Source organism: Thunnus thynnus, chromosome 13, assembly GCF_963924715.1.
Source record: "Thunnus thynnus chromosome 13, fThuThy2.1, whole genome shotgun sequence".
Taxonomy (NCBI): domain Eukaryota; kingdom Metazoa; phylum Chordata; class Actinopteri; order Scombriformes; family Scombridae; genus Thunnus; species Thunnus thynnus.
Window position 1 is genome coordinate 15,485,840 of NC_089529.1, and position 26,483 is coordinate 15,512,322.

The 26,483-nt window shown below is 41.5% G+C and overlaps 1 protein-coding gene across 10 annotated transcripts in view; it reads right to left on the reverse strand.

Annotated features, from left to right (window-relative positions):
* nbeaa (neurobeachin a) overlaps positions 1-26,483 on the reverse strand; it is a 99,482-nt gene that overhangs the window by 48,201 nt on the left and 24,798 nt on the right. For all 10 annotated transcript variants that reach the window (XM_067608251.1, XM_067608247.1, XM_067608254.1 and 7 more), the window contains exons 2-10: positions 19,520-19,751; positions 16,830-16,930; positions 14,104-14,199; positions 13,707-13,828; positions 10,164-10,290; positions 8,689-8,808; positions 6,742-6,888; positions 1,502-1,699; positions 378-511 (exon numbers count right to left, since the gene is read on the reverse strand). In XM_067608251.1, coding sequence (XP_067464352.1) covers positions 378-511; positions 1,502-1,699; positions 6,742-6,888; positions 8,689-8,808; positions 10,164-10,290; positions 13,707-13,828; positions 14,104-14,199; positions 16,830-16,930; positions 19,520-19,751 — 1,277 coding nt within the window. The remainder of the gene's footprint in view (positions 1-377; positions 512-1,501; positions 1,700-6,741; positions 6,889-8,688; positions 8,809-10,163; positions 10,291-13,706; positions 13,829-14,103; positions 14,200-16,829; positions 16,931-19,519; positions 19,752-26,483) is intronic.

Genomic DNA, 26,483 nt, shown 5'->3' on the forward strand with positions numbered 1-26,483 from the left:
ACTCAGACTTTTTAAAAGCCACTCATCACTCCAGGAAAAACCGCATAACTCTCCCTCCACTCACTCTTACATACCCTGCCCTCTATAATCAGTCATTTCTAACCTGCAGCGTAATTGTCTAAGGTTAGTCTTTCAGATTGAAGATAATTCTCACACATGGATGATTCATCTGTAACTAACGTCGCTCACAGTCTCCTTTTCACTTCTTTTCCCTTTCCCTTGTTGTTCCTCCAGGTCCATTCCAGGATCAGCTGCAGTAGATGTTGCACATTAAACAACAAAGCAGCGCATTTACTGTAATACAAATGATCTATGCTAACTAGATCACTACTTTCCAGGCAGTCGCTGGATTCCGTTCATTTTTGTAGCCTACTCACCAGACTGTGGTGTCCACGGAGCTGTCGTTGAGCTGTTTGTAGTCCAGCTGAGCGAAGAGAGGGAACAGAACCTGGATGCCTCCTATAGAGTGGATGGCACTGTGGATGGAGTGGGTAACGATGGCCTTCACATCCTGTGGGACCGAGATGGACTGTTAGTGCTAACAGAGACACATACTCACTCACTGCCATAAAATTAGACAGTAGTTTCAACTTGAATATAGGATTTGATCCCCAGAAGAGATAAAATATTAGGACCATATTTGTCAGTGATACAACTGAGCCCTGATCTCACAATGGATGTACATATTGTTGTTAATTGTCTATTTGCGTCCTTGCAAAATATCCATTTGAAGTAAGTTTAATAGACTGATTAAAAAAACATATCATTTTATTTGAGCTGTAGTATAATAGAGCATCTCAGAGAGAAAGTTTCTATTTCCTTATCACTGCAGATGCATCCATGTACCTCTCTGTGAACTGCTTTAGCTCACTGAACTGAACTCATAAAAACATGATTGTGCGACCTCTACTAACTAAAATAACTATATGACTATAAGACAATATGACTCACCCCCGCCCCCCTTTGAAATGTGAATTATAATAATTGCTGCCTGAATTTCTGGATCATTTGTGGCACACTGTGCTGGAAATTCTTAGTAATCATGATGAGATAGAAAGGTAAACCACATTAGCAAAGTAGGGCCCCAACAACCTTGAATGAAGGACACTTGAAAAGAGAGTGTTAAATCAACTTTGAGAGTCTTGTGACCTTCAAAACACTGGTATTTACTGCAGGGTATGGTAACAGCTGTTTTCCATGAGGTGCATTTTATATTTTCCTTTCTTAAACTAACATCTACATTATTGTGTTATGCTAATACCCACATATACAGTCCACCGAGCAGAGTAAATACCACACATTTTTCACAAATGCTATTGAGCGGGATGTGAATCAGCCTGTGACAAACCAGCCTGATAATCAGACTAAACTGCCACTTAATTTCCCTTCAATCCTTCATACTTGAATTGCTGAACAAATCAAGAGATGTGAATGGTGATTCAGGCATCTGGAGCCAGGCTAGCGAAAAAAAAGCCACTCAAAGGAATCTAGCCAGACTGACCTGCAGCATGAGCGCGTGCGGTGAGTGGACGAAGATGGAGGGGTTTTCCCTGGGCGACGACTCCAGGCAGAGCTGGGCATCTGTGGCCTTGGCGTTGTAGGTGAAGGAGATGGAGCTGGCCAGCTTGCCATCGTACAACACCTGCTTGTGGTGCTCAGCCAGGTGGATGTCGCTCTCTGACTTAAATTTGAAAGTGCTCTGCGGAGACGGAGAAAGAAGGGTAGTGGGTTAGGGATGTCAGAGGTTGTGCGAGAAAGACTTTGAATCAAAAGGGACGGACGCCTCGTCTAGAAACAAAAGGAGTGTGAGGGCATTTGTTGTCTGTGTGTATGAGTTCAACACCCAAAATGGAGTCTGCTTAATTGCAGCATGAGCCGTGTGTAAACAACACAGCATTAGCTTAATGAACACAGCGCTAACCCGGGCACTAATTCAATTAGCCCAGAATAAAAGACAGAGAGGGGGAGCTGTTGTGTGGGAGAGATGCACTCAACACTCCAAATATATCTTCTCCCTTTGTAGTCTACCAACAAAAAAACACAAAAGAGAGCAGACACAAACTGACACAACGGTGTTATTCAATTTCTCTATATTAAGTTATATTATGTCCAGCAAACTTAAGTCTTCTCCAAAAGCTGCTAGACCTTTATGAAACCTAAAGTATCTTTATGATGAACAATTTACTTTGTTATTTCCATCCTTAACAAGGGCAAACTGGGGCAATTATAAAGAATTGCAAAGCACGTTAAAACAAGGACAGACATCCTTTCTTCTCTGCTACCTTAAAGAAAATTGAGAAATATACTCTACTTTGTTTTGTACATGCAGAAATTGCAGGAAGTGTAGGTTGCACTTGTGTGTGCGTGTTCATCTATGTCTATATCCGTCTGTCTGCGCAGGTCTGTGGGTCCACGCGTATCCTGCGGCGGAGCTGATACACTGATGAAGCCCCGCAGATGAAAGGCCAGCCAGTTGCTCTGCTACCCTTTTACAGCAGCTCCAGAGGAGGGGCGCTCTCCCCTCTGAGCATCTGGGTCCCCTAGGTGCCTTGCTCAGCCTGACTGCACAGGAAAGCCCCGGGCTGCTCACAGACCTGCAGGCCCGTCTTGTTCTAAACCTTTCATCTGAGGTCTGCTGTAGAAAATGTGCCCTGAGCAGTTCTAACCATGCAGCACAAAATTTCACACCGAAGCAAAGAGTGCCCTGCACAATGAAGACGTCTGACGGAAAACAGCCCCTCCGCAGTGTGTAACATCCTTATCTCGGTCCAAGGGCTGAATACATATCTGCTGTTTTCTACAGTACCACTCCCTTCACCATAACTTTCTCCTTGCTTCCGCTGAAGATCAGAATCACTTTAGACACAACGAGTTTGCTTGTATATTCCTATAGAAGAGGTGTTGATAGTAATTGTAAAAAAAACACTGATTGCTGATCTGCATTTGAAGCAAACTTGCACCACACGACTACACACATCTTGCCAAAAAAACATTATTGGCGAGAGTAATTAGTAGTAATTACATGCTAGAACGGCATGTCTATTTTTTTTTTTTTTTTACTTTAGACTATATTGCTTTAGCGAAAACAAGGTGTAAAAAGCTTATCTATTAAACAGCTGTGTTAATAAAGCTTATCCATTCAAATTAACCCAGAAAACTGCAGCCATGTGCAGGGATAATCAATCACAAACACAAATAAATTGCTCTTTGCTTTATTTTGAAGGTTAGTGGGCCCTCTGCGCAAAAAAAAAAAAAAATACTGAATAGCCTGAATGTGAAATTAATATACTTATTAAGATGCACATTTTTTGCAATGTAAGCCCATTTATTGTGGTGCAGTTATGAAGTGTGTGCATATGTTTAAACGTACAGTAGGTGTGCGCATGTGAGCTTGTATCCATGTTGCTGCGCTTAACGAGGGAGGATGGGAGATGAAAGTGTAGCAGAGCTTTGCTGACTCTTTAAAATATGAAGGGATGTACAGTACGGAGGCATTCGGAAGGTAGCGGGAGAAACATACGAGAGTGAAAGGAGAGTGAAAATGTTTACGTAGAGGCTTTACACAGCTGCGCTTGAACACGTATGTCCCTCACCTGGTTACATAACCACACACAGAGCAATGAAAGCGACAACTCCCGCCTGTGTCACACCTGTCAGCTGCAGATACAACACTGCCCTGCGGTGATAAGAGCACACACACATACACAAACACACACACATCCGCTCCATTCAGTTCAGCCTTGGCCTCTTTGTATCTCCTGCTAAAAAAAGGACAATCCTCCGAAACGGGTTTTCTAGCACATGTTTGAGTAAAACCTATTTTAGCAAATGATTAAGGGTTAGGGATTAAGGTTAAGTAAATACCATACAAATCTATGGCTAGGTGTAATTTGAAATGGGTTAGGGTATTAATAATACTTCCGATTTGATACTTGAGTTGCAGTATATACGGTACCACTTTTTAAAATTCCTTATATTGTGAAATATGAACTTGTATTTATACATAAAGCACGGCTACATTTAACAAAAGATGCCACACATCTGAATAAAATTGTCAGAATTGGCAAATTAGCACTTCACAGGTATGGATACTCTGTGTGACATTTCATTTGGTAGAAAACCTACCAAGTGGTGGCGAGGTTTGATACCCAGCCCTATATAAATCAGAGTTTTAAGGAATAGAATTCTCTAACAGTGCCATATTAAAATGCAGAAAAACAAAAAGACTTTCAATAACGCCGTTATGAATCCTGACAAATACACACAGAACGCATGTGCACGCAAAAACTCACACAGAGGCAAACAATACAGGTGCCCGGATAGACTCACACGGTTCATTAATTACGTTGTGGCCAGATTGTTGGCAGTGCTCTGCGATGAGGACATCTGGACTGCTGATGAAGAGTGCAACCAGCGACACACTCAATAACATGTGAGTGACAGCACACACACACACACACACACACAGACAAAAAAAACACTAGTACTTTCTTTTGACTTTATCCCGCGCAGAAAAACAAGATGTTATGTTCCATCTTCTTCTGTCATTAGGAGAACATGGAAGCGCTGAACCACATGTGCGCACACACGCACACACACACACACACACACACACACACACACACTCAGTACACGCAGCGTGTCGGCCATCACGAGCCGTGCCGAGTGAGAAGACCTTGAACACCCTCACTGTGCTGAAGGCTTGTTTAGCAGAGCGAGCAGAGTGTCTGTCTGCTCCTTGCTCCTCATTACTGAACAGTAACACTGACAGTGGCTGAGTCCAAGAGGCTACATACAGCTACACACACACACACACACACATACTGTATAATATACGTATATACAGTTCTCTTCCCCACCGATTAGGCAGTACCCCAGAAGCTTGTCATATACACACACATCATCATCTGCGTGAAGTCATGAGAACAAGGACTGGCCTATATTCACATTAAGACAGGAAGCTTTGTGACACAAGCTGAGTCCCAGTGGCGGTTCTCCTTTAGCCGACTGAAAAACTCGCGCACTCATCATTACAATACCAGTGCCGAGTCCTGCGGCTTCGAAACAACTGAGCCATTTAATGGTCTCTTCTGGGCATCTGAGAAGCCCATTCTGCGCCATGCAGAGATGCAATCATCTGGCTGATCAGCCTCAGGAAACTGTGGGCTGTGACGGAGAGAGGAATCAGTATTCATGACAGAGAAACAGCAAAAAACCCCAAGCATCTGATCATTAGGAGGAAGATGTGAGAATTCTTTTCTATACCGAGCCATATGTTATCGCATGTCAGATAAGAGAGTTTGTGAGAAAGAGGATGAGAAAGGTGTGAACTGTCACATGTATGATTCAGTGCTCCTATATAAGACAAAGCACCATGAGTCATGCGCAGTATGTGTGCTCAGCATGTTGACAACATGTTTCTCTATCGGTGTAATCTTAACAAGTCTTGCTAATTAAAGCAAATCTCTGATTCAGTACATAGTATTTCTAAGGAGCTGTTGAAATACCAGCAGCTTGGTACGCATCAGCAGCCTAAGATATCCGTGCAGTCTCGTGTTGTTGAAATCTTGACAGCTTTGGACACCTTCATAAACAAGCTGTAAGTGGCCTGAGGCGTGCAAGTGTGCCAAAACAAGAAGCAGACAGCTGGCAAGGTTTTGCGGCACCTCTGCTGTCACCGTTAGCCAGGCCAAAAGGCAGTGATGGTGATTTCTAAAGCTATCAGTGCTCAACACTCAACATTGTGAAGCCTCATTAGAATAATTTTTATTACCAGAGGAACGTTAAGTACTGCGTCTAGACTCGGGGTTTGAAGGCAAACAGACTCATGGATACTTTCAAACTGCTGCACGTCATCGATTTGTTATGCCCCAGGAGGCGTTTGGTGATAGCGTTGTCATTTACTTTTACGTTGTGCTCCTTTTATCTCAATCTGCTTCGTCTATTTAAACTATGATTTCCCCCATTTCCAGCCTCGGATTTCTACACATTAGTGTGGAAACTTTACAAAAAGTTGGGAGTACAGGCAGTAAAAACCGGGTTGTGATTGCAGCCTCGGCCCTCGCTCACATCACAACATGTCTCGCGGCAGCACAACATTATGATCTACTGCTGAGATCTGGAATATCTGCCTCTCCTTAAACAGAACTAGAAATGCATACGAGTGAGGTGATGTTCTGGCTGACAGGAAGAGAATTAATCAAAATGAAAAAACGTTCCTGCACTTATTAGATTACCCCGATGAAGACAGCTCCCCCTGTCAAAAGCTTGGTTTTGGGCAATAAAATTTGTTCCATAAATTTTGCATCAAGGTTATGAGTGTGAGGCTGTGTTTTACATTTTGATTACCTCTGCCTCTCGTGCACAGAATTTCTCTCTGTATACTTGAACTGTTGAAAAGGGGCACATACATGCAACAATAACTACTTTTTAGATATTTTGAAGTGTTTCAAAGTCCCATATGTATTAACTGACAACAAAAACCTCAACATATCAACCACAAGGGCACCCTGGCACCAATCTACAGGCTATTTTTTTGCGATTGACAGCATAAGAATGATTGATGGCCTCAACCACTTCTAGCTGACAAAGTGAACTGGCAAAGACGGCAGTAAGCAACACTGACAACGCAATCCTAGGGTTGCCAGGATATTCCACCTGCCAAATGGTGCATGACACTGATGTACTGTAAAAGCGTGCAGAGAATATACAGTATGGTGCGTGATAAGGTTGTACGTGTACCTTGTATCCTGGGCCAAGCTGATGAATGGCAAAGATCTGAGCTGGGTTGAGAGCTTCACTGAATACGTAAATGGCTCCCAGCTGACCGCAAAACACCCTGTTAGCATCCGCTGTCTCCGATGAACCCAGGAAACACTTGTCATAGCTCTGAAAAAGAACAGCACACATGAAAAAAAATTAGCTGTAACATTTCAAAATTTACTGCAAGAGTTTACTTGCAAAGGGGATCTGGGGACACATGGGACTAACATGGAAGGCAAATGTCTCCTTTTCTGTTGAGAGTCACTGTGGAAGATGGACATTTTTATTAATTATTACATAGTACAGTTTAAGTTAACACAATATAGCTTTGTTGAATTTGTAAACCACAGGTACACCAGACACAACTTCTCTCATGTACATTGTGTGTTTTTCAGTTTTAGTTATTTGAGCCTACTGGTTAAAGGGGATGTATCATGCACATTTCCAAGTCTATATTTCTATCCTGGGGCTCTACTGGAATATCTTTGCATGATTTACAGTTCAAGAAACTCCTCATTTATCCTACATTGGCTGAATATGCAGCCCCTCAATTCAGTCTCTGTCTGAAATAGGCCATTTTAGCTCCTGTCTCTTTAAGGCCCCCCTCCCGATGAACCCATTTTGTTATGATTGGTTTGCTCCCAGAGAGTTCCCCCTCGGCAGACTTCTGGTGGCTCGGGAGACTAAGTAAACAAACAGTAGTAGTAGGATTTCATTTCTTTTTCTTCTTCTTTAAACTTCTCAAATACGAAATAAGCGAGTGGACAATGCTAACAAACAGCGGAATAACCTTAGCAACAACCTTAGCTACAAAGGCTATCAACAGATGGCTGTTTGTGGGCATGTGCGAATGATCTGATGTCATCACAAGGAGGAAGTAGAGATAAAGTTCCTCTTTAAGACACATACCATGTGTCCACTGTGTCCGATTCTGGCCTGTGGACCTTTGTTGCATGTCATATCCCTTTTTTTTTACCCCCGTTTCCTCTCTCTCTGTGCTTCCAACTTTTAAATAAAGGCCAAAATGGCTTTCATTCATTTTCACTCATACATTCATGGCATTCTGTAGAAATGGGCACAGTAGATGGTGAAAAACAGATGAGCCTTTGATAGCTGCTCTTTTCTAATCACTCTGTTACAACATTCCCACCTGCTATTATATTTTCTCTGTCCACTCGCCTTTCATCTACTCCATCCCTCTGATATCCTTTATCACAATGAGATCTTTACTCTTCTGCTTCTTCAAAGTGATGAGATAAGTTTTTTCTTCAGCCTTCAGCCATTAACGCATTTTGAGACCCGTACTTTCACTTGTGTGCTGTATGCTTCTTTTCTTACAACTCTTTACGTGAACTATAAGACATTTTACCCCAAGGCCAAGACATTTCTTACAGAGAGTAACAACAGCCCTCAGTAATTGCAGCAATGTCAAGAGTCAACCAGGAAGGAAGTGTAATGAAGTTTCTGCTGCCACTGAGAGGTCAGGCTACCTGTCCCCTGTTAAATGGAAAAGTTGGAAGTTGGAGTTTGGGCAAGCTGTGCTGGAACGGGGCCCAAGGGCAACTCTGCCCCAGCTGATGAATGCAGAGGGCAAACCTCAAATGTTTGCCAATATCACGAAAGGAGGGAAGCGTGAAGTAGAGCCAGACCAATACTGGATTTCTGAGGCTATTACAAAAGTTTGGGAGGTGTTTGGGAGTAAAATTGCTGATAACAACATACAGTATGACATTAAAAAATTGGCAAAGATCAATGAATTTTGGCTTTTTTTTTTAAACCAGGAGAAGTTTAATAATAAACTCAATATTCATAATCAACTCTGCGCCATCATGTTCCAAACAGTTTCTTATTTACCTCAAGGGTGTTTTCCTGAAATACTTGATGTAATAGTTTTTCATAAAGGTCAATACAATGCGGTGCTCTTACGTCGTTCGTGTTGACGTGCCAGGCCATATCGCCATAGGAGACCAGTTGACCGTTGACATAGCAACGGATCTCAGAGTTCCTCCAGCGGTTGTAGATGTGGACGATGCTGATCATGTACCACTGAAAAATACACACAAAAAAAAAAAACACATTCAGGAAGAGATGATGAAACAAAACAAAAATCGAATTTATATGCAACAATTCACAAACTGAAGCTTGTTTCCCCTTGGGCTCCTTTATTTGAAAGTGGGAATTTCTGTTCAGAACTTTTGTGTTTTGTTGATTGAGAACTGCGGTGTATTTTATTTTTTCTGGTATTATTTGGTGTAAACAGTACCGTATTTTCATTGATTTTATTTTCCTATTTTAATTTTTCTTTTTATTGTGTTTTTAAATGTTCTAATGCTTTTATTCATCTTATGTAGAACACTTTAAATTGTCTCTGTGTTTGAAAGGTGCTATACAAATAAACTTGTCATGCATTGCCTCCCTTATAGCTCAAATCCATTATATTGACTAGACTACTGTAAAGCAAACCTGATTGAGCCTGTGGCAAGCAAAATGTATTCTCACTGTAGCATTTGTTATTCTATCAAAACAAACTATTTATAAGTGCATCCTGCTGCGTGATGATTCATTTTAGATTTTTTTATAGATTACTGTGTGTTTGTGTTAAGATGTTTTTGTACGGCTTAGTCAAATTCATGTCTTAGCAATACTGAGAATGCTCCCTCTAACAGTATTAGCGCTTTGTAGGAAGGTTAGCTAACATGGAAGATTACCACGTGTTAAATTCCTTCACGTGCCAGAACTCTCTTCCAAAGCTTTCCCTTCGCTCACCGTAATACGCCATTAATAGTGTGCATGTATGTGTGTGTGTGTGTGTGATTAGAAAGCATCTTATGCCTGGTGACAATACACACAGATTCCCTGGAGAAAAGACTGAGATGGTGGCTGTGGTGGGGGGAGGAGGATAAGCGAGAATTTTGCTGGTGTATGCATAGCTGGCGAGTGGACAATACAACATGTGCATGAAAGCGCACACACACACACAAACACACACATGCATTAACACACAGTGGACAAAATGCTGTGAGACGTGGTGACTTATAAATTGATCAAATGGAACCACTGGGAACTTTGTTAGGCAGTACAACGATTTTACTGGGTCAGCAAATACGGCAGAAGGCCATCTCATCAAGTGAATGCGTGTGTGTGTGTTTATGTGCGCATGCGAGAGTGCGTGTTTGTGCGCAGGACAGCAGCAGAGTGCTGACAGTGCGGTAGAGGGGCGGTGTGCAGGTCTTAATTGACAGACCTTATCTACACTCATCAACACTCCTAGCGAGTGCGAGGAGAGGCAGAAAGAGAGAGCAGCAACACACTTTTGATGCTGTCATCTAACAAGTGGCACAGGATTACCAAACTCAGCACTGGCTAAACATGATTTGGAGTTATTTGGTTATGTGTCTTACCTTACGAGGCTGGAAATCATATTTCACACAGTGCTGAAAGCCTTTTCCTTTCGACTTCAACGATGTCACGATGAGACAGTTTCCCACGAAGTGAGCGGAGTAACCTATTCCTTTACTGGTGCGAAAACTGCAGGAGAATCAGAGAAAGTTTCAAATATTTCAGTCTTTTATCAATTTAATATAACACTTCTTGATAAATTGTGCAAATTCTAGCGTTCATTGAGGAGTTTCATTAGATTTTAGAGACACTGAATGACTTGACATTTTTGGATGTATATTACAAAAAAAAAAACAACTTTTCTAAAGTAAAGGTAAACATTTGTAAAATAAATTACATCTCAAATACAATATGTTGCCTGATTTAATTTGTTTCTGCAAGCTACCACTATAACTGCAAAAGATGATCCACATCAAAGAAAGTCAACCTCTTTTATAAAGTCTACCAAAAGAAATCCTGCCCACCAAAACAGAAGCAGGGCACCTTTTTACACACGTATCTCAACCAATACCAGTCACAAAAAGCAGGATTTTAATGTGTTTTCTTCGCAGCAGCACCAGGTGTCCCAGATCACAGGTTTGTGGAGAAACATTGCTAATCCCCCTCTTTCTATTTTTCCCTCATAATGTTTCTCTTACCGCTCTCCTAACCTCCATGTAAAACCCAGCCTCACAGCTAAGCTTCTTCATGAAACAACAAGACACATTTAACTTCTATAATAAGCCTAAAAGGATCATACACATAGCGGGGCCAGAAAGCAGATATAAATCCCTCTCAAGTGAATCCCTGGTACATGTTAGGAGCGCGTTATCGTGGTCTTCAAGCAGCTGCAGAGGCCAGTATCAGACAGGCTGCTGGAGTAGCAGCTGCATCTGGGGGAGGATGATAAGACCTGGGCCAGAGGAGAGGAGGGCAGACTCCCTTTCGCTCCTCACTTACCATGACAACCTGACAAACGGTTACTAAGGAAACAGGATTACATCCTGACACTTTTCATGATCAGAGCTCATCTCTGCGATGGTATCTGGAGAATATAAGGATGCGTGTCATCCTTCCTGTAGACGATGAGCTCCGCACTTTTCCGTTGGTAATGAATCACAGTTTGACTCTGTGAGGGTGGGGGGTGGGGGGGGGGGTGTGCGGCGAGGACGCTAGTGGTTAGCCTCACAGAGTGAAGAGGTGGGGGAAGAAACCAAGCAGCGGAGTAAAGGAGTTCAATTAAATAAAAGGTCAGAGCTAATGAAGCTTCATGGTGGCTAACGGCTTGCACTTACAACACTAACAGTGAGGCCAGCGAGGTCCAGGGCTGAGCGACGAGCGGAGGCATCCACCCAGCACACTCATAATGGAGTGCCATGACATTTACAGTTATGTTCTAATTCATTATCTGTTTATCTATTAACTTCCTGTATGTGTCATTCAGTCTGATGAGTTAAATGTTTATCATCTGCTGTGCTTCATTAAAGAAACTCTTGGAAAATTCTGAATAAAAAGTTGCAGAAAAGTTTTGAACACTGAACGAGGTTTGCTTGCTGTAATCATTCCTCTTGCTCATACTGGATGTTAAAAGATCACTTCCACGGTTCTCATTTTGTGCAAAAATGTATTTAAAAGTTTATCTGAAGTTAATATTCAGCAGTCCGAGTGAGTCAAATCAAGTGGATATCTTCCAGAATTACAGTCTTTCTATTAAAAAAAATTCCCTCTTTGTGTTTCCATAACAAAAAGAGGGAATTTGGCTCTAAACGACAGTAACTTTGAAAGATATCCACTTGATTCGACTAATTTGGAAGGCCAAAGCTTAATATTAGCTTCAGATAAATATTTGAATACATTTTTGTACGGGAGGAGGGCTGTGGATTTTGTCCCCCATCACTTACATTGTAAGCTCATTAGAAAGGGAATCTATTAATTGCCAGTATGAATGGGAGGAATGATTACAGCAAGAAAAAATCTGTTTCAATGTCCATTTGGGCATCTGAATATTGTTTTAAAAGAGATCCTTAATACTCTTAAGACAGGAAATCCTTTGAATTTTTGTAGTGTAGAAAAAATTAAATTAAAAAAATGGGACTATTAGTCAAATAAAACAAGCAGCTCTGAAAATTTGTTGATGCCTTTTTCACTATTTTCTGACATTTGATATATTAAACTATTAATAAACTAATCCAAAAAATTATTGGCAGATTATAATAACCTTCCTAACCATCATGAGGAGAAACTTTGGTTACTTGTATGTGCTGTAAGTATTCATTTGCCTTCCCTGTAAAGTGTTGACAGCTTATGTGGGAGATTATTCGACCTGAGCGGCGGTCTATTGAGTGCATTCTCATGCTGTGTGTGCAGTGCGCTCTCCTTCAACCTGCGTCATTTCTGTTCACTTCAGTTAGTTTCTTCTCACTTTAACCAGAATGCCTTTTGACACCCAGAGTGAAAAGGCCTGAACTAGCTATATTCAGCAGCCCGTCCTCAAAAGAAAAAACGACAGGTTGAAAATTCAGGCAAAAACAACCTATAGTTACATTTAAGTGACAGACGCCATCTAGCAGCTGAAGTAATTATGACCCGCAGAAGTGATGCAGTTCAGATGACGTAAATGTAAGGTGACAAATTTCCATAATCGGAGGTGACAGGTTAGGTGGATGGCTAGATAGATAGATAGATAGATGGCAAAAGGTGGATTCAGACCGCCATTCGCTTCCCGTTTCCAACCAAAAGAGTCACGTTTCCAACCTAGAGTCGGGACACTTTTTTAAAAGCTGTAACTACAATTGTCGTGGTGTTTACTGTTACCATGACGACAAAGGTTGCCTAACTTTAAGGAAGTATAAACCAGGTTTCAAGGGATCATTTTAACCCAAACCACGATCCTTCCTAACCAAGTGTTCTTTGTGCCTAAACCTAACCAGACCTTAACCACAGTGTTGTCACATTATAAAACACCATTATTTTTTTTAACAGTGATTTGTCACAGTTTTGGAAAGCACCGATAGAGGTGGTATATTAGAAAACGCCCCTATGGGTCGTTCTGCAGTGCAGGATGTGTTGGTATTCAGCTGTTTGCTTCTTCTTTAGTTGGATTGATGGTGATGGTAGAAGTAAGAGAGTGAGTTTACACAGTTATCAATAAGTGCATCTCACCCCTTACACAGAAAGTAAAATCATTACTACTGTCAGTGAAGACACCGGTGTTTCTGCATTTCTTTATAATCTTTTTTTCTCTGTGCGATTGAAACTAGAAAATTGAGAGTCTAAAAAGAAAGCCTTACTCTGTCATTCTAAAGGACTGATACAAAAACCCGATGTTAACCATTGATGTTTTTGATTCCTTTTTTTCTTCTATTAAGCTCCTCTGTAACTGCACTGGCAAAAATATCAACTTGATGTTTTGGGTCAACAAAATGGGCAAAGAAATGACAGATTCATGGCCATTCTGACAGTGCTGTCATTTCTTTCAAGTTCACACAAAGTACTTTTAGATGTTTTCAGTCCCAATTAAAAGAATTTTATTATGTAATGGTCGAGATGAATGTTGTTCTACTTACCAATAGAGGTATGGTTTGTCTTTATCCACATTGATGTTGTTGAGTGGATCCTGCCTAAACCAAGTGTTGATAGTGAATCCATTCTGGTAAGGCCATTTGGCAATTGGTGGCAATGCTATAGCCTGGGAGAGGATACACACACATATCAGGACAGTTCTTGCCAATGGTTATAGTAATCAATACGTTACTCAGTCACTCATTACTTCCTTTTCACCATTCAAGTCATTGCACTGGTGGAGCAAAGTGGCAATTAAGATGTGCTGACTGATTGCAAACAAGAATGCCACTAGGGATTTTTTAGCAATTTGGGTGCACAAAGAATAAATTTGACTTATTTTTGTTAATTGGGCTCAGGTGTGTGTGTGTGTATTTATATATCTATATCGGTCAGTCTCACCGCTGCGCTGCGTCCTGGAAAGTTGAAGAAGGTATCAGGACCGTGTCTCTGAGGCATCTGGTTCAACACCGACAACAGCTTGATAGCATGTCTTGGCTAGAGGAGAAGAGAGGAGAAGAGAGGAGAAGAGAGGAGAGGAGAGGAGAGGAGAGGAGAGGATGATTGTCATTTAGTATGTGACAGATGTCGCCTATCAGAGGCACAGGGGAGAGAATCTGTTAAAAAAAATAAAACCATGGTGTGACATCACATCTCTACCACAACCCCACTGGATCAATAACTCTTCAATCACCTCCGCCCTCCCCCGACAACACCTCATCAATACCATGGCAACCCTTAATCGATCTGTCTCTGGAGAGGGTTGCTGGGGGAGGAGAAATTGGAAAAGACAGGGAAATAGAGGCAAGGTATATGGGGTGGGATTTGTTACTGGAGGTACGAAGAAGGAACCGAAGGGATGGATGATGGTTTAGCTGTGGACCACTGATCAGTGACCGGGGGTTGTTGATGGTGGTTGTCCTGGAGCCTGAGAAGAGCAGAGATTGACGAGAGGGAACGAGGGCATATTGACTCAACTAGCGGACTCCAGCAGCTGTTAAGGCATCACACGGTTTGAACGCCCCGCTGCTTCGCTAACCCTACAGTGAGCAGGGACAGTAGAGGAGAAGGTTGAGCCTGACAAAACCATCCTAAATCTCCCCAGTTCACTCTTAATACATCCACTCTGAATGAACTAAACCCAGCAGCTTGAAGCTGGACCAATCAGCAAACTACAGGGAGCAGTTAAGAAGACAAAAAGTAGCACTGTAGCTGGCGTTCGTACTAAGCACTCCTGACTCTCAACTGCTGAATTAACCTTATTAACAGGTACTTAATGTAAACTTGGCATTGTAACACTCGGAGTAAGAATGAATTAGCAACTGCATGGCCTGTATTTACCCTCAATTTTCTTTCAATTTTACCAATTTCATTGGATAATTTAGGTGAAATTCTACAATGAACACTTTGGCACTATGTATTTTCAGTTTGAAAGACTGAGGCAGTCGGGTGTAAGATGGGTTCATGTTGATGTTTCAGTGAAGGAGAAAACATGTTAATCAAACCCTTTTTCATTCTACTGCAAAGTTATTCAGGCATACACTCATTGGCAATAGACACAAACAAAGCAAATGCCTCTATGATTGGTGAAAAAACCCTGGTAGAAAGAACTGAGGAAAACCCCTTGAGCAAGGCACTTAGCTGCTCAGTGGTTGGAAGATGGTGGTTATATGTACAGTATGTAGAGTGGGACCATTTCACAGGATTCACCAGGAGAAAAAACTCCTCTCACATCCTTCTTCATGTGTTTCTCCTTCACAGCTGATTAGGCTGTTGCTGATTTCACCATGCTTCTATCACTCTAACAACAACAACAACATAGTCAAACCTCTGTTGCATTAATAATGTCAATTATAAGAGAAAAAACAAAACAAAACGTGAGCTAAATTGCCCTTGTCTCAACATACACTCACAAATCAATCCAAACGCAGGTTTCCACCAGTGTACTGCAAGCTCGGCGGCCCGTCAGTCCTAAGCATCGGGGATTTTTAAAAAAAAATGTATTTTAAGATGTTTTATGGGCTAAAATGTATTATACAAGTAGCGTAGCTCCTTTAAGGAATAGCTCAGTGCATAGTGAGCGTGCGGTCTAGAGAGAGAGAGAGAGAGCACGTGTGTGAAGGTGAGGCTGCAGTGACCGGAGCAGAGAGTATGAAGTTAGCAATATAGCTTTGATTACTGCAGTGTGTGTACAGTTTAGGCTATTTGTCAGTGAATAAATGCTACAACTCCTCAGGTTCCAAGCCAAGTTTCCGTGTCTTGTTTGCCATCCAGCTGAAGTGAAGGGGGTTAACCCCAAAGCTAGCGACAACTTCAGCCTCGGCTCACTTTAAGTGGACCAGCTATTCTCATTTTAGAGACAATCTCAGCCACAACTTTTCTGGCAGAAACCCTGCAAACACACATAAATACACACCCATCCTCTATTATTCAAGTCTATTAGCACAACCATCACATTAACCGACATCCCGACTAATGACATATACAAACAAACTCATTGTGTATAATTAATCTTATATGAAATACATTTATCTCCTACAAACATTAATTGTAGAATACTGGCATATCAGAGCCAGTGACACATCTCATACATCTTTAGCAGCAAATACTTCATATGAGTCTCTTTTGTTGTTTAAACACACTGACATAATAATCACAAATTTAGGCATTTTTCCAGAATTAATCAAGAGTGAAATGGGGCTTTTACTTTAAGTGTAAAACTGGTTAAACTCACAAAGTCAAACCAGACTAGAGACAACAAACATTTAGGGGTTTTCTAGTTTCATCTTCTCTGTCACTCTGCTGCCATCAGAGCCACAAAAAGGAGTCTGGATTGGGGTAGGAGTATTTTTGAATGGAGACATCATCCCCTAAAGAAATGTCAATAGCAATTACGGATGTCAGGCATGCTCATAATATGAAATAAAAAAAAGAATTCATAACTCACTGCATCAACATGTGATTTTTCTTTTCTATTTTTTGCTATTTTTATGTTCGTTAACCTCGCAGCACCTATGATGTGCATGTGCCTTTTCAGCAAAAATACTACTACGGTCATAACACTGTAGCCATAACACAATACCTACTGATATACACACACACACACACACAAGTGTCCATCAGCTTACCCAGATGCCGTTGTCTCCTCTCAGCATGCTGAAGAGCAGCTTCAGCTCCTTGACTGTGATGCTGTAACTGGCCATGACTCCCAGCATGTCCACCAGGAGGTCTGAGAAGACAGGCACAGATGTGGAACGTGAGCTCGAGAAACAGCACAAACCTGAATATGTGTGTCTTTGTGTGTGTCTTTGTGTGTGTTCTTATGGGTGTTTTTGTGAGTCAGCATTTGGAAGGCCCTCAACTGACACTACTCTGATGAAATATGGTGAGGTCATCAGAAAGAGACAGTTAGTATACTGTGTGAGTGTCGGGCAATTTATTATGCAGTGCAGTCAAAATTCAAGTGTGCTCAGAGCTTCTCTATTGTATCCAAAATACACACAACCTTGAACATTGTGCACAGCATTACTTCATGCAGTGAATTTGTACATCACGATGTAGAATCTTGTCATGTTAGCACATTATATCTTTTTCTTTTTTTGGTGCAGTTGTGGCTTAGTTAGACTTTATTCTTAAACAACTCATTTATGCTAAGAAATTATAGTTTAGTGAATAATTATCTGTTTAAATACTTGAGTCTGAATGCTGACATGTTTTTCTCTCATCTGTCAGCTGTAAGGGTGGGAAGGTGTTGCCTTGGCTAATATCCAGAAAAATATGTCATCTCAAATGTGCAGGTTCAAAGATTTAGATCCAACAAAGACTCAAGGACAAAAGTGCACAAAGAGCAAGACAATATTAGATTACTGTTTTATTATTACCAATGTCTTAACATGTAAGAAGCATTTTCCTTTTGTCTCATTAATATTCATCTTAATATATCAGGCTAGACACTAGATGTTTAGATGTGTGTAATGCTCTCAGCTATTAGCTTAACAAATACGTATAATACCGACAACCGTAACAGGCTTGTCAGTGGTCTCGATAGATCTTAACTTTTAGAAAATGGTATAGAAAATGATCATGTTAACTTGATCAAATAGATCAATAAACAAATATTTGTATGTCCAGAAAATATCCAAATCTGAAAATACATTATATAAAATATACTGTATTTTATTTTTTTCTTTCTTTCTTTTATTAACTTTTTAGCAGGGAGTCTAACACCCTGTAACAACCTGTCAACAACATAACTAAGGCTGCAAAAGAGCTCTTATTTAATGACTACATGTCATGAAACTGACAAAAACAAGGCTTCAAACACATTTCCCTATGAATATTTAATCAGATAATTAAAAGGCACATTGTGTTAGAAGGCATTTGTTTGGTCAAAATGACCTTCCTGCCTCACTGACTTTCACTTCACACAGCCACAACAGATCAGTGAGGATATGGCAGAGGTACAGCACAGTGAGCCAATCTGCTTACAAAGGCTCTTCTCTCCCATTAGGCCTGCTAGATATGAATAGAGTGTTCCCACAATATTTCATTAGCCAGAGCCCAGCGATAGGGAATAAAGCAGAAGGCTAGCTCGCTGAGGTGCCTGGTATGAGAGGAAAACGCGATACACAATGTCCTAGATTCAAAACCCCTAAGCTCTGGTTTTTTTGCATGATCAATCCATGTAGGTCATTTTAAATAGTTTTTTAAAAAATCATGGTTAGAATCAGGGTTCAGAAAGGGAGTCTGTGGGAATTGGCATTAAATTGATTTAAGCGCCGTATACTCTGCTGTGGTGAGCAGTAATAACTCATAGAAGTTATAAAACACATTATCCTGCGGCGGTAGGGAGGACAGAGAGGACACTGGGGGGGGGGAGGAGGGAGGGAAGGAAAGGAAGCGCACTCCGAGGCATCGTTAAAGGTAAACCAAGGTCAATATGATCATGTAAAGAGACGGCTGTGCATGTGCTGTTTTGCAATCAAGAAGCTGTACGAATCGCAGCGCACACACACACACAAACATACTGAGGTCATTACTGTGCTCTTGCTGCACCAGCGCCGGCGGGTTGTTATAGAAGTCTGACTGCAGGGCAAATACACCTGCGCACATGAAATACTTCTGTTATGAACCACAAAGTCTGAGGTGAGTGAAAGATATCTTCAACTGCTTGTTTTGAACTTTAGGAAATAATCCAACCTGAAATTCTTTTTAAACAAAGCTTATAAAGCGCTTGACGGTGTGCTGAAGCAATTTTATGATTTGGGGGGTATGATTTTGTTATTCCTAAAGATCCCAATGTTAACAGTGTGATGTAAGGAGACATGCTATGTGTTCAATGTGACAAGTGGCTTTCTCTTTTTCCTTTCTATGGTATTACTTTTGGTTTTTTTACACTTACACATACAATCAACTGCTGGACGCAGGAGTTTAGGCTCTTGATTTGTGATTCTGAAAAGGTACTTTTGAGAAAATCACTACCTGTGAGAAATCACTACCTAGCCAAGGCAAGTTGAAGATAAGTGAGAGAAATTAAATAACACCATTGCAACACCAGTCTTTATCCTCACTTATCATACGATGATGATATAAGACAGTGTAAGGGTATCCACAGGCACCTTTAAAGCACTTCTCCTTTAAATCCTTAAGTGAATCTTTCTGTGCAGCTATGCTTTCAGGTTGTTTTCACTTCTGACACACAAGCGATGAATTCAAATTTTGATTCAATAGTCACATGTTTTTTGTCGTGTGTCTTCATGTATATCGCCACACGCTCGCGAATGCACAGTAGTTATCCCTCCGTGTGTGCGTTGCTCACCTGCGATCATGTCGTCCACGCTGCTCATCTTGAGCAGCACCTGCTGGATGAGGCCGACCTCGGTGCTGGTCTGTAAGTTGCGTACGCTCTTGCGGAGGATGGCGGTGAACATGCTCCAGATCTCGGCCTGACACGTCACCTCGCAGTGGGACAGAAGCTCCACCATGCAGCCGATGCTCTCCGCCTCCTGGATGATGAAGTTCATCTCCAGGTCAAACTCGCCGCCCACCAGCTGGAGGAGGGAGGAGGGGCGTGGTTTGGTTGGGAGGTAGGAAAAGGGAAGGGGACCGATGTTAAGGAAGGCGGATAGTGGAAGTGTGAGGTTAGGGTGGGGGGGAGGGTAATGAAGCAAGTGGGAGGAAAAAGAGAACAAAAAGAGAGAATGATTTAGTGAAGCATTTAACCTTTTGTCTGTAGGAGAGGTAAGCCTGGCTTCTGATGGATGCTGATTGTGGTTAGGAAAGCATTTCTTCTGCCGGGGGCTGCACATACTGCAACAAATAAACGTCCTTCATCTGTGTGCACGCACACACACACACACAATCCCATCTCCTCTTCTTCTCTCCCCCTCTCCCTCTCTCTCTCTCTCTTTATAATGTGAGGAGCACAGCACACTTCTCTGTGAACCACAATTACTCGCAAAATACAGCAGGCATAAAAATGTCCCCCTCTACTGCCTCAGATACACACATGCCCCCCCCCCCGCCACACACACACACACACACACACACACACACACACACACACACACACACACACACACACACACACTGATTAATGCACATTTCAGTCCCTGTCCTCTCAGGTAGCATTAGTCAGAGGATACCGTACTTTTAAAAATCAAGTGCAAATGTTCTGTCTCATAATGGCTGATGCACTATAATTACTCGTGAAAAGTACAGCCTTCATATCACCGTGCCTGACACACACACACACACACACACACACACACACTTGCACACTCACTCATGCATCACATGAACACGAGCATACCCACACAGTTCATCCTCAGCATACTACACTATCCAGGAAATCGTAGCTATGGCAACCAACAAGCTAAGAGAGCATCATTGAGGTTATTAACTCAGATGGAACAGAAACATGCAATAGATTATGGGGGGGGGCTATAGGAGACCAAAGATTACAAGCAGGAATAAAGACGCGGGAAAGGATAAACACGAGTGAGACTATAGTCTTTGCAGACGGAGAGAATGAAAACACTGGATACGTCAAGTATGTTTCTCAATGAGATGAAAAAAAGAGAGAGTAGTAGCCTGCTATCTGCATTCTGAAGAGTGCAATATCTATCAGGGGAATGAAAGAAAGTGTTGGTGGCGATGAATAACAGGGTCAGGGTCTTTTTTTGCATCCAGTCAAAAATGAAAACTGCACTGTGTTCAATAAGGGATTTTTTTCTTCATAATTCATTCTCCATGTGGCTAAACAACCTTTTAACCGAACAACGATTCTGAGCATGGCTGGGAATGAATTCAATATTATCGTCTAGCTGCTTCCAGTAGAATTATGTCTTGTGAGATGATCACCATCATCTCTTGTTTACACGGTTGTGTTGTTTAAATTAATCATTCCAAGTAAATTGTAATAAATAATAAAATAGATAACATTTATTTAACATGTGTGTAGAGTTTTTTTCTGATTTATTGAACAACAGTGGAACACTTTACCGGCTTGAATATCAATTTGTAGTACGACTGAGCAAACTCCGTCCACTGGTGAAGACAATGAGATGCAGTTGAAAGCTCTAGAAAAAGTCAATAAGTAGACATGGAGCACATCTTAAGTCTCTTAATTGGATCCATGTTTCCCTCATTTGAGTCTTTTCCTTGCTTCCGTCTTGGTCCCTCCCACCAAGGATAAGTGGAGAGATGGAAGGAAACCATGCGAGGAAACAAGGAAGTATGTTTTTAGAGAAATGAGACGTCCTTTCCTCTGAAGCATCATGTGAAGCTACGTCCGTTCCTGTTGACGGCTGCAGCTGATCACAGCTGGATCAGCTGTCAGTCGGCTTTAACAGCTGGAGCGACTTTTTGATTGAGTTTGTGTCTGCCCACATGTGCACTGTGCTAATTCTAATAAAGGCTCACAGTTATCACTGCCAGAGCAGCTGTGTTTTCTCTCTGTTACCTGTTTAACAAACACCTGTACATGAATAAAAACCTGCGTTCTGTATTTATACGGTGTCCTGCTCAGAAACACATGAACCATTTCTACTAGCAGAATGTGTATTTATTAATTATTTGCATCTGGATTTATTAATATTCGGATTGTAAATTCATTGTTTAATAACCCAGAATATGCTCAGGGTGTCTTTTGAACACTGGAAATTATTTATTAGGCTAAAAGTTTCAAATGTTCAGATGTGACTGAATGGAAATGACAATAAATGATGTAAAATATAAATGTGTTTAAAATGTGTTTGACAGACAGACTCTCCGTGACTTTAATTTCATCCATAGTAATAGTTAATGGGGGAAATAATAGCTCATGAACAGATCGTATTTCTAATAAATGAAGTTATCGTTCTTTTGTTGATCAGACCGACAATTAACAGATGATTGACTAGATGGTGAATCATAAAACAAATAAAATATCAATCTTGGGAGTGATACACTTGAGTTTAGTCTGTTTAATCTGTCCTGTATAATTGCAGTGATGTTGTGATGTATCAGATCAGTCCAATCAGCTGCAGCGTCCAATCAATGACTGCTTTCCGATAAAGGGGCGTGTCAGTCGGTAAAGGCTTCCATGAAGGCTGCTCTCGTGCGTCCTCGCTCCTCAGAGCAGGAATAAGAGCTGTGAGACAGCCTTCAAAATGGTAGACCAAAGTGACTTCCAATGATCACATCTAGATCACGTCTAGATATAGAGCAACATAAGCATTCATTTAGCATCATGTGTCCACCTGACAAATATAAGTAAACTTTCCTTTTAGCTGATTTTGGTCTCCACCTACTCCTGAGAGAAAAATCTGGGTCTTTAGCTACTAAATGCTCCACTTTGTTCACCAGCTAGTCACTTACTTGGTCTGTCTGCAGTGTGCTTCTGGTCGGATAGTGTACAGTGAGTTTTCTGGGCTTTTTCACTTGAACTGTCTGCTGCTTGTGAAAACAACACTGATCCCAGTGGTGAGAATGAACCAAAACAGTAAAATTGAGGACCATACAACTAAAACAATGAGCTGAGAGACGGAGGGAACTACAGTCGGGTAATTATAAGCAACTTCTTTCACATCGTTTGATCCATTGTTAATATAAAAAATATTGATTTTAGCAGCTTTAATAATATTTTATCAAATCAATTTTATAATTGTAGGCTATATGTTAATTTACCCTTATAATATGCACAGTATATACAAAAAAAATAAATTAATATGAAGAAAGAAAACTGACCCCGACCCTGATTCATGCTGTTGCACCTGAAAAAGAAACAAAGAAGACAGCGGTTCGTGTCTCCTACGCTTCCATATACAATATCGACATATAATGGAACATTAGCCGCTGCAATCATTAGTAACAGCAGCATTCATTACATGTTGTTGGCCCATCGACAGACTTGGTCTCAGCCCCAGTGAGGCCTTTAACATTAAGGGTTAGACCTTCTAAGCCGTGGCTGCTGTCTTGCCTTAAGGTTTGCTAATGTCACCTTGTGATTGATCAGATTTTAGATTTTGAGCTTGGTCAATACAACAACAACAACAACAACAGGTGCACAATGTCCGTGCTCTTCTTCCTTCTTTCCTCTCTTCGGACTGACTCGCTGCCTCTCATTTCTCACTCTCATTCCGTCTTTCTCTCTCTCTCTGTGTTGTGAAGTGATCCAGTGCACTCTGCCACCGCATTAGCACAGATTAGAGAGGACCACTGAATGAGGAATGGAATAAAAGGAGAAAGAATTAATTCATCCTACATCGAATTTTCCCCTCTCCTCTGAGGTTCCCAATTATAGATCTCACAGGGGACTGCTGTGTCCTACAACATCTATACAAACCTGCTAGTCTGAAGACGCTCAATATACCACGCAACAGAAGCTTAAAGGGAGACGGCGCAGATAGTCTTTGTAGAAAACTCGCGTGCAGATACACAGCAACTTGAACACGGAAACACACACATCCCCGGGGCATACCTACATGTGTACAGCGCAGGCATAATCTCTCTCTGCTTACACTTCCCACCAGTGTACAGAACACGATGAGAGGGGGTGATGCAAACGATGGTAACAAATTGGGTCTCGTGACCAACAATACAGAGAATAGGGAGGGGGGGAAGGGGGGGAGAGAAAAAAAGAGGCAAGTATTAATATTGTAATAATTATATCTCTCCTCCACCAGGAGCAACATCTGGAGAGGCAACTAAAACCTGGGCGGCGCTGCCAAGAGCAGCCTGGACCAAGAACATCAGGGAACACGGAGAGGGAAGGACAGTCAGACGGAGAGAGATGGAAATATAAAAAGGGAGGATGGAGGGATGTGGGAGGAAATATTCTTCAAGATGAAAACACTCACATCAAATATATGTTTTCCATTTCATTTGGCTTCCATAAAAATGATAAATGCTCGAGCATTTCCGTGCCCATTATTTGCCCGAGTGAAGCTTTTAATTGATGTATAAATAAACATGCTGCCTGGATGGCAATAAGGTCGATCACAGTGTGAGCACACTTGAGCGCACTCAAGCACCATCACGGTTGCCACCACATACAAGGACAAAGACTAACTAATTAGTTTTAAGAGGGAACATGCTTCTTTTGCATAACCTTCATTCTTTCCCTTCACTCTGTGTGTCCATGATGTCAGCTCCCACCCTTCGTCTTACTGGAAAACATCTCACCAAGGGACAAGTAATCACATCAGTGGGGACGCACAAGAGGCCTTTACTACCCTGACATGTATCCTGGTGGTTAAAGGACACACACACACATACACAGGGACCCGCATTATGCCACCCGCCGCGAGGAAAAAAAAAAAAGGGGAGGGGGGGGGGGTTTGGCAGTGCCACCCACTCTCTCCTCCGAGGCAATGTGAGCGCTGACCTCACTGTCTTCTTGGCAACTGGTCGAAGACGTTTGTTTTGGCAGCATCATGACAATGATTGCTCCCTGACGTCCTGCTCATGTCTGTGTGTTCCATTCACAAAAAAAAAACAAAAAAAACTGCAAGGAAACCAGCGGGTGACTCAAACAGCCTGTCGTCAAGCAGTTGCTAAGGAAGTGACAACCTCTTCCCCACAATCGACATCCACGGGGTTTTATGAGCATTTGACAGGTAAACACTTGAGGCAGTGTTTGTGTTTGTGCTGGTGCGTATGAATGTGTGTCTGCATGTTATATGCCTACTGCATATGAAAATACGCTCAAGCTGGAAATAAACAAAACACATTCAAGGTCTGCGGAATATTGAAATCGAATATTCACCATGAGTTATGACTAGAAAGAAAATTTCCTGCTTCAGAGCGTTGAGTATGTTTTGTTTAACCTTGAAACACTTTCAGAAGCAGAAATGTAAAAATATCTCCCGCTGGACTTATAACTGATGACTAATCTTTATATTGTCGAGTATTTATGGACTTGAGAGAAGTCTGTCTGCCAGACAACACGCTTTCTCACCTTTTTCACTCTGATTGTTTAAAAAAAAAAAAAACCTCAATTGTGATATGTCTTTATTTCATGTATCAGCTCTATGCTTTATGTTTTACCTTTCCTCCCTGTTCCTCCATTTCTAATTCTGTCCTGACCATTCAGGCCCTGAAGGAGGCTGGCATTCAGCTTGGCATCGTTCTAGCAGTGTCGGGGATGTGGGAGTTTGAGGAGGTAGGGAGGGAGGGAGGGGAGGTGGGGGGAGAGGTAGGGGGAGGAGGGGGGAGGGGGGGGCTGCCAGGACCGTTTCACACCACAAAGAGCTTATATGAGCAGGCACCTCGACCAGCCAAAACCAGCTCTCATAAGAGGTTGGTAAAACAAACACTGCCTCTGTCCATCTGACCCTTTCTCACCAGCCGCACTGCTCAGAAACAGTCCTGAGTTGCTCCGAGGGCAATAATGCAGGCCTTTTTTTTCCACAGAGGACCTTTTTTGACGGCAGGAAAAGCACGTTTGTAAATAAGAAAAATAATAATGGCTAAATTACATATAGCTGCTTCACTTTTGGAGTCTTGCTGTGCATACTGGCTCACTGTCACAATGTCTTACTGGGATACTGATACCCTGAATAGAACAGAGCCATTGTTAGTTATTATTATTTATAACACCTGTGTTCTACCTATTATGACAAGTCAAAATATCCAATTCTGCATTTTGTAAGCCTGATAAGTCTTCTAAATAACAAAATAAAATAACATTGCCTTCAAAAATGACCCATAAAACTGTTACAAAACCGGTTTTATAATCCGCCACCTCAAACGTATTTAAGGTTTAAGCAACTAAAACTAATTGGCTAATGTTAGGTAAACTGTTGGCTGGTGACGAGTCTTCTCCCTGAGGGGTTTTTGCAGTTCTATAGAGTTGCAATGTCACGCTCCTTCTGCTTTTGCTTCTGGAAGAGAACATCCATTATCTGTATGACCACAGGATGCCGCTTGTCAGGAAAACATAAACACTGGTCATTTAAAGCGCTTGAACGAACATCCACTGCTTTCATTTTCTAGTTGAGGACATTCTCTGTTATCCTGTAGGGCTGAAAAAGTAGAGCAATTCACTGGGACTGTTAGAGATGAGTTCCCCTCGGGTCTGCCAATAGTAAAAATATAGCCATGTAGATGTATTTTTGCAAATACTCATGTTTATTTTTTTTCTGATGGAGTAGTAGAGAAAGAGGCTGTTCACCAGGTAATTTGTCAAGTTATATAAACATTTGAAACTGTAAAAAAAAACAAAAAAAAAACCTCAGGCGGCTTTTAAAAGTTCTCCTTTGTGAGTTTTGTGTAATCCAGCGTGATAATCCCGACCCATC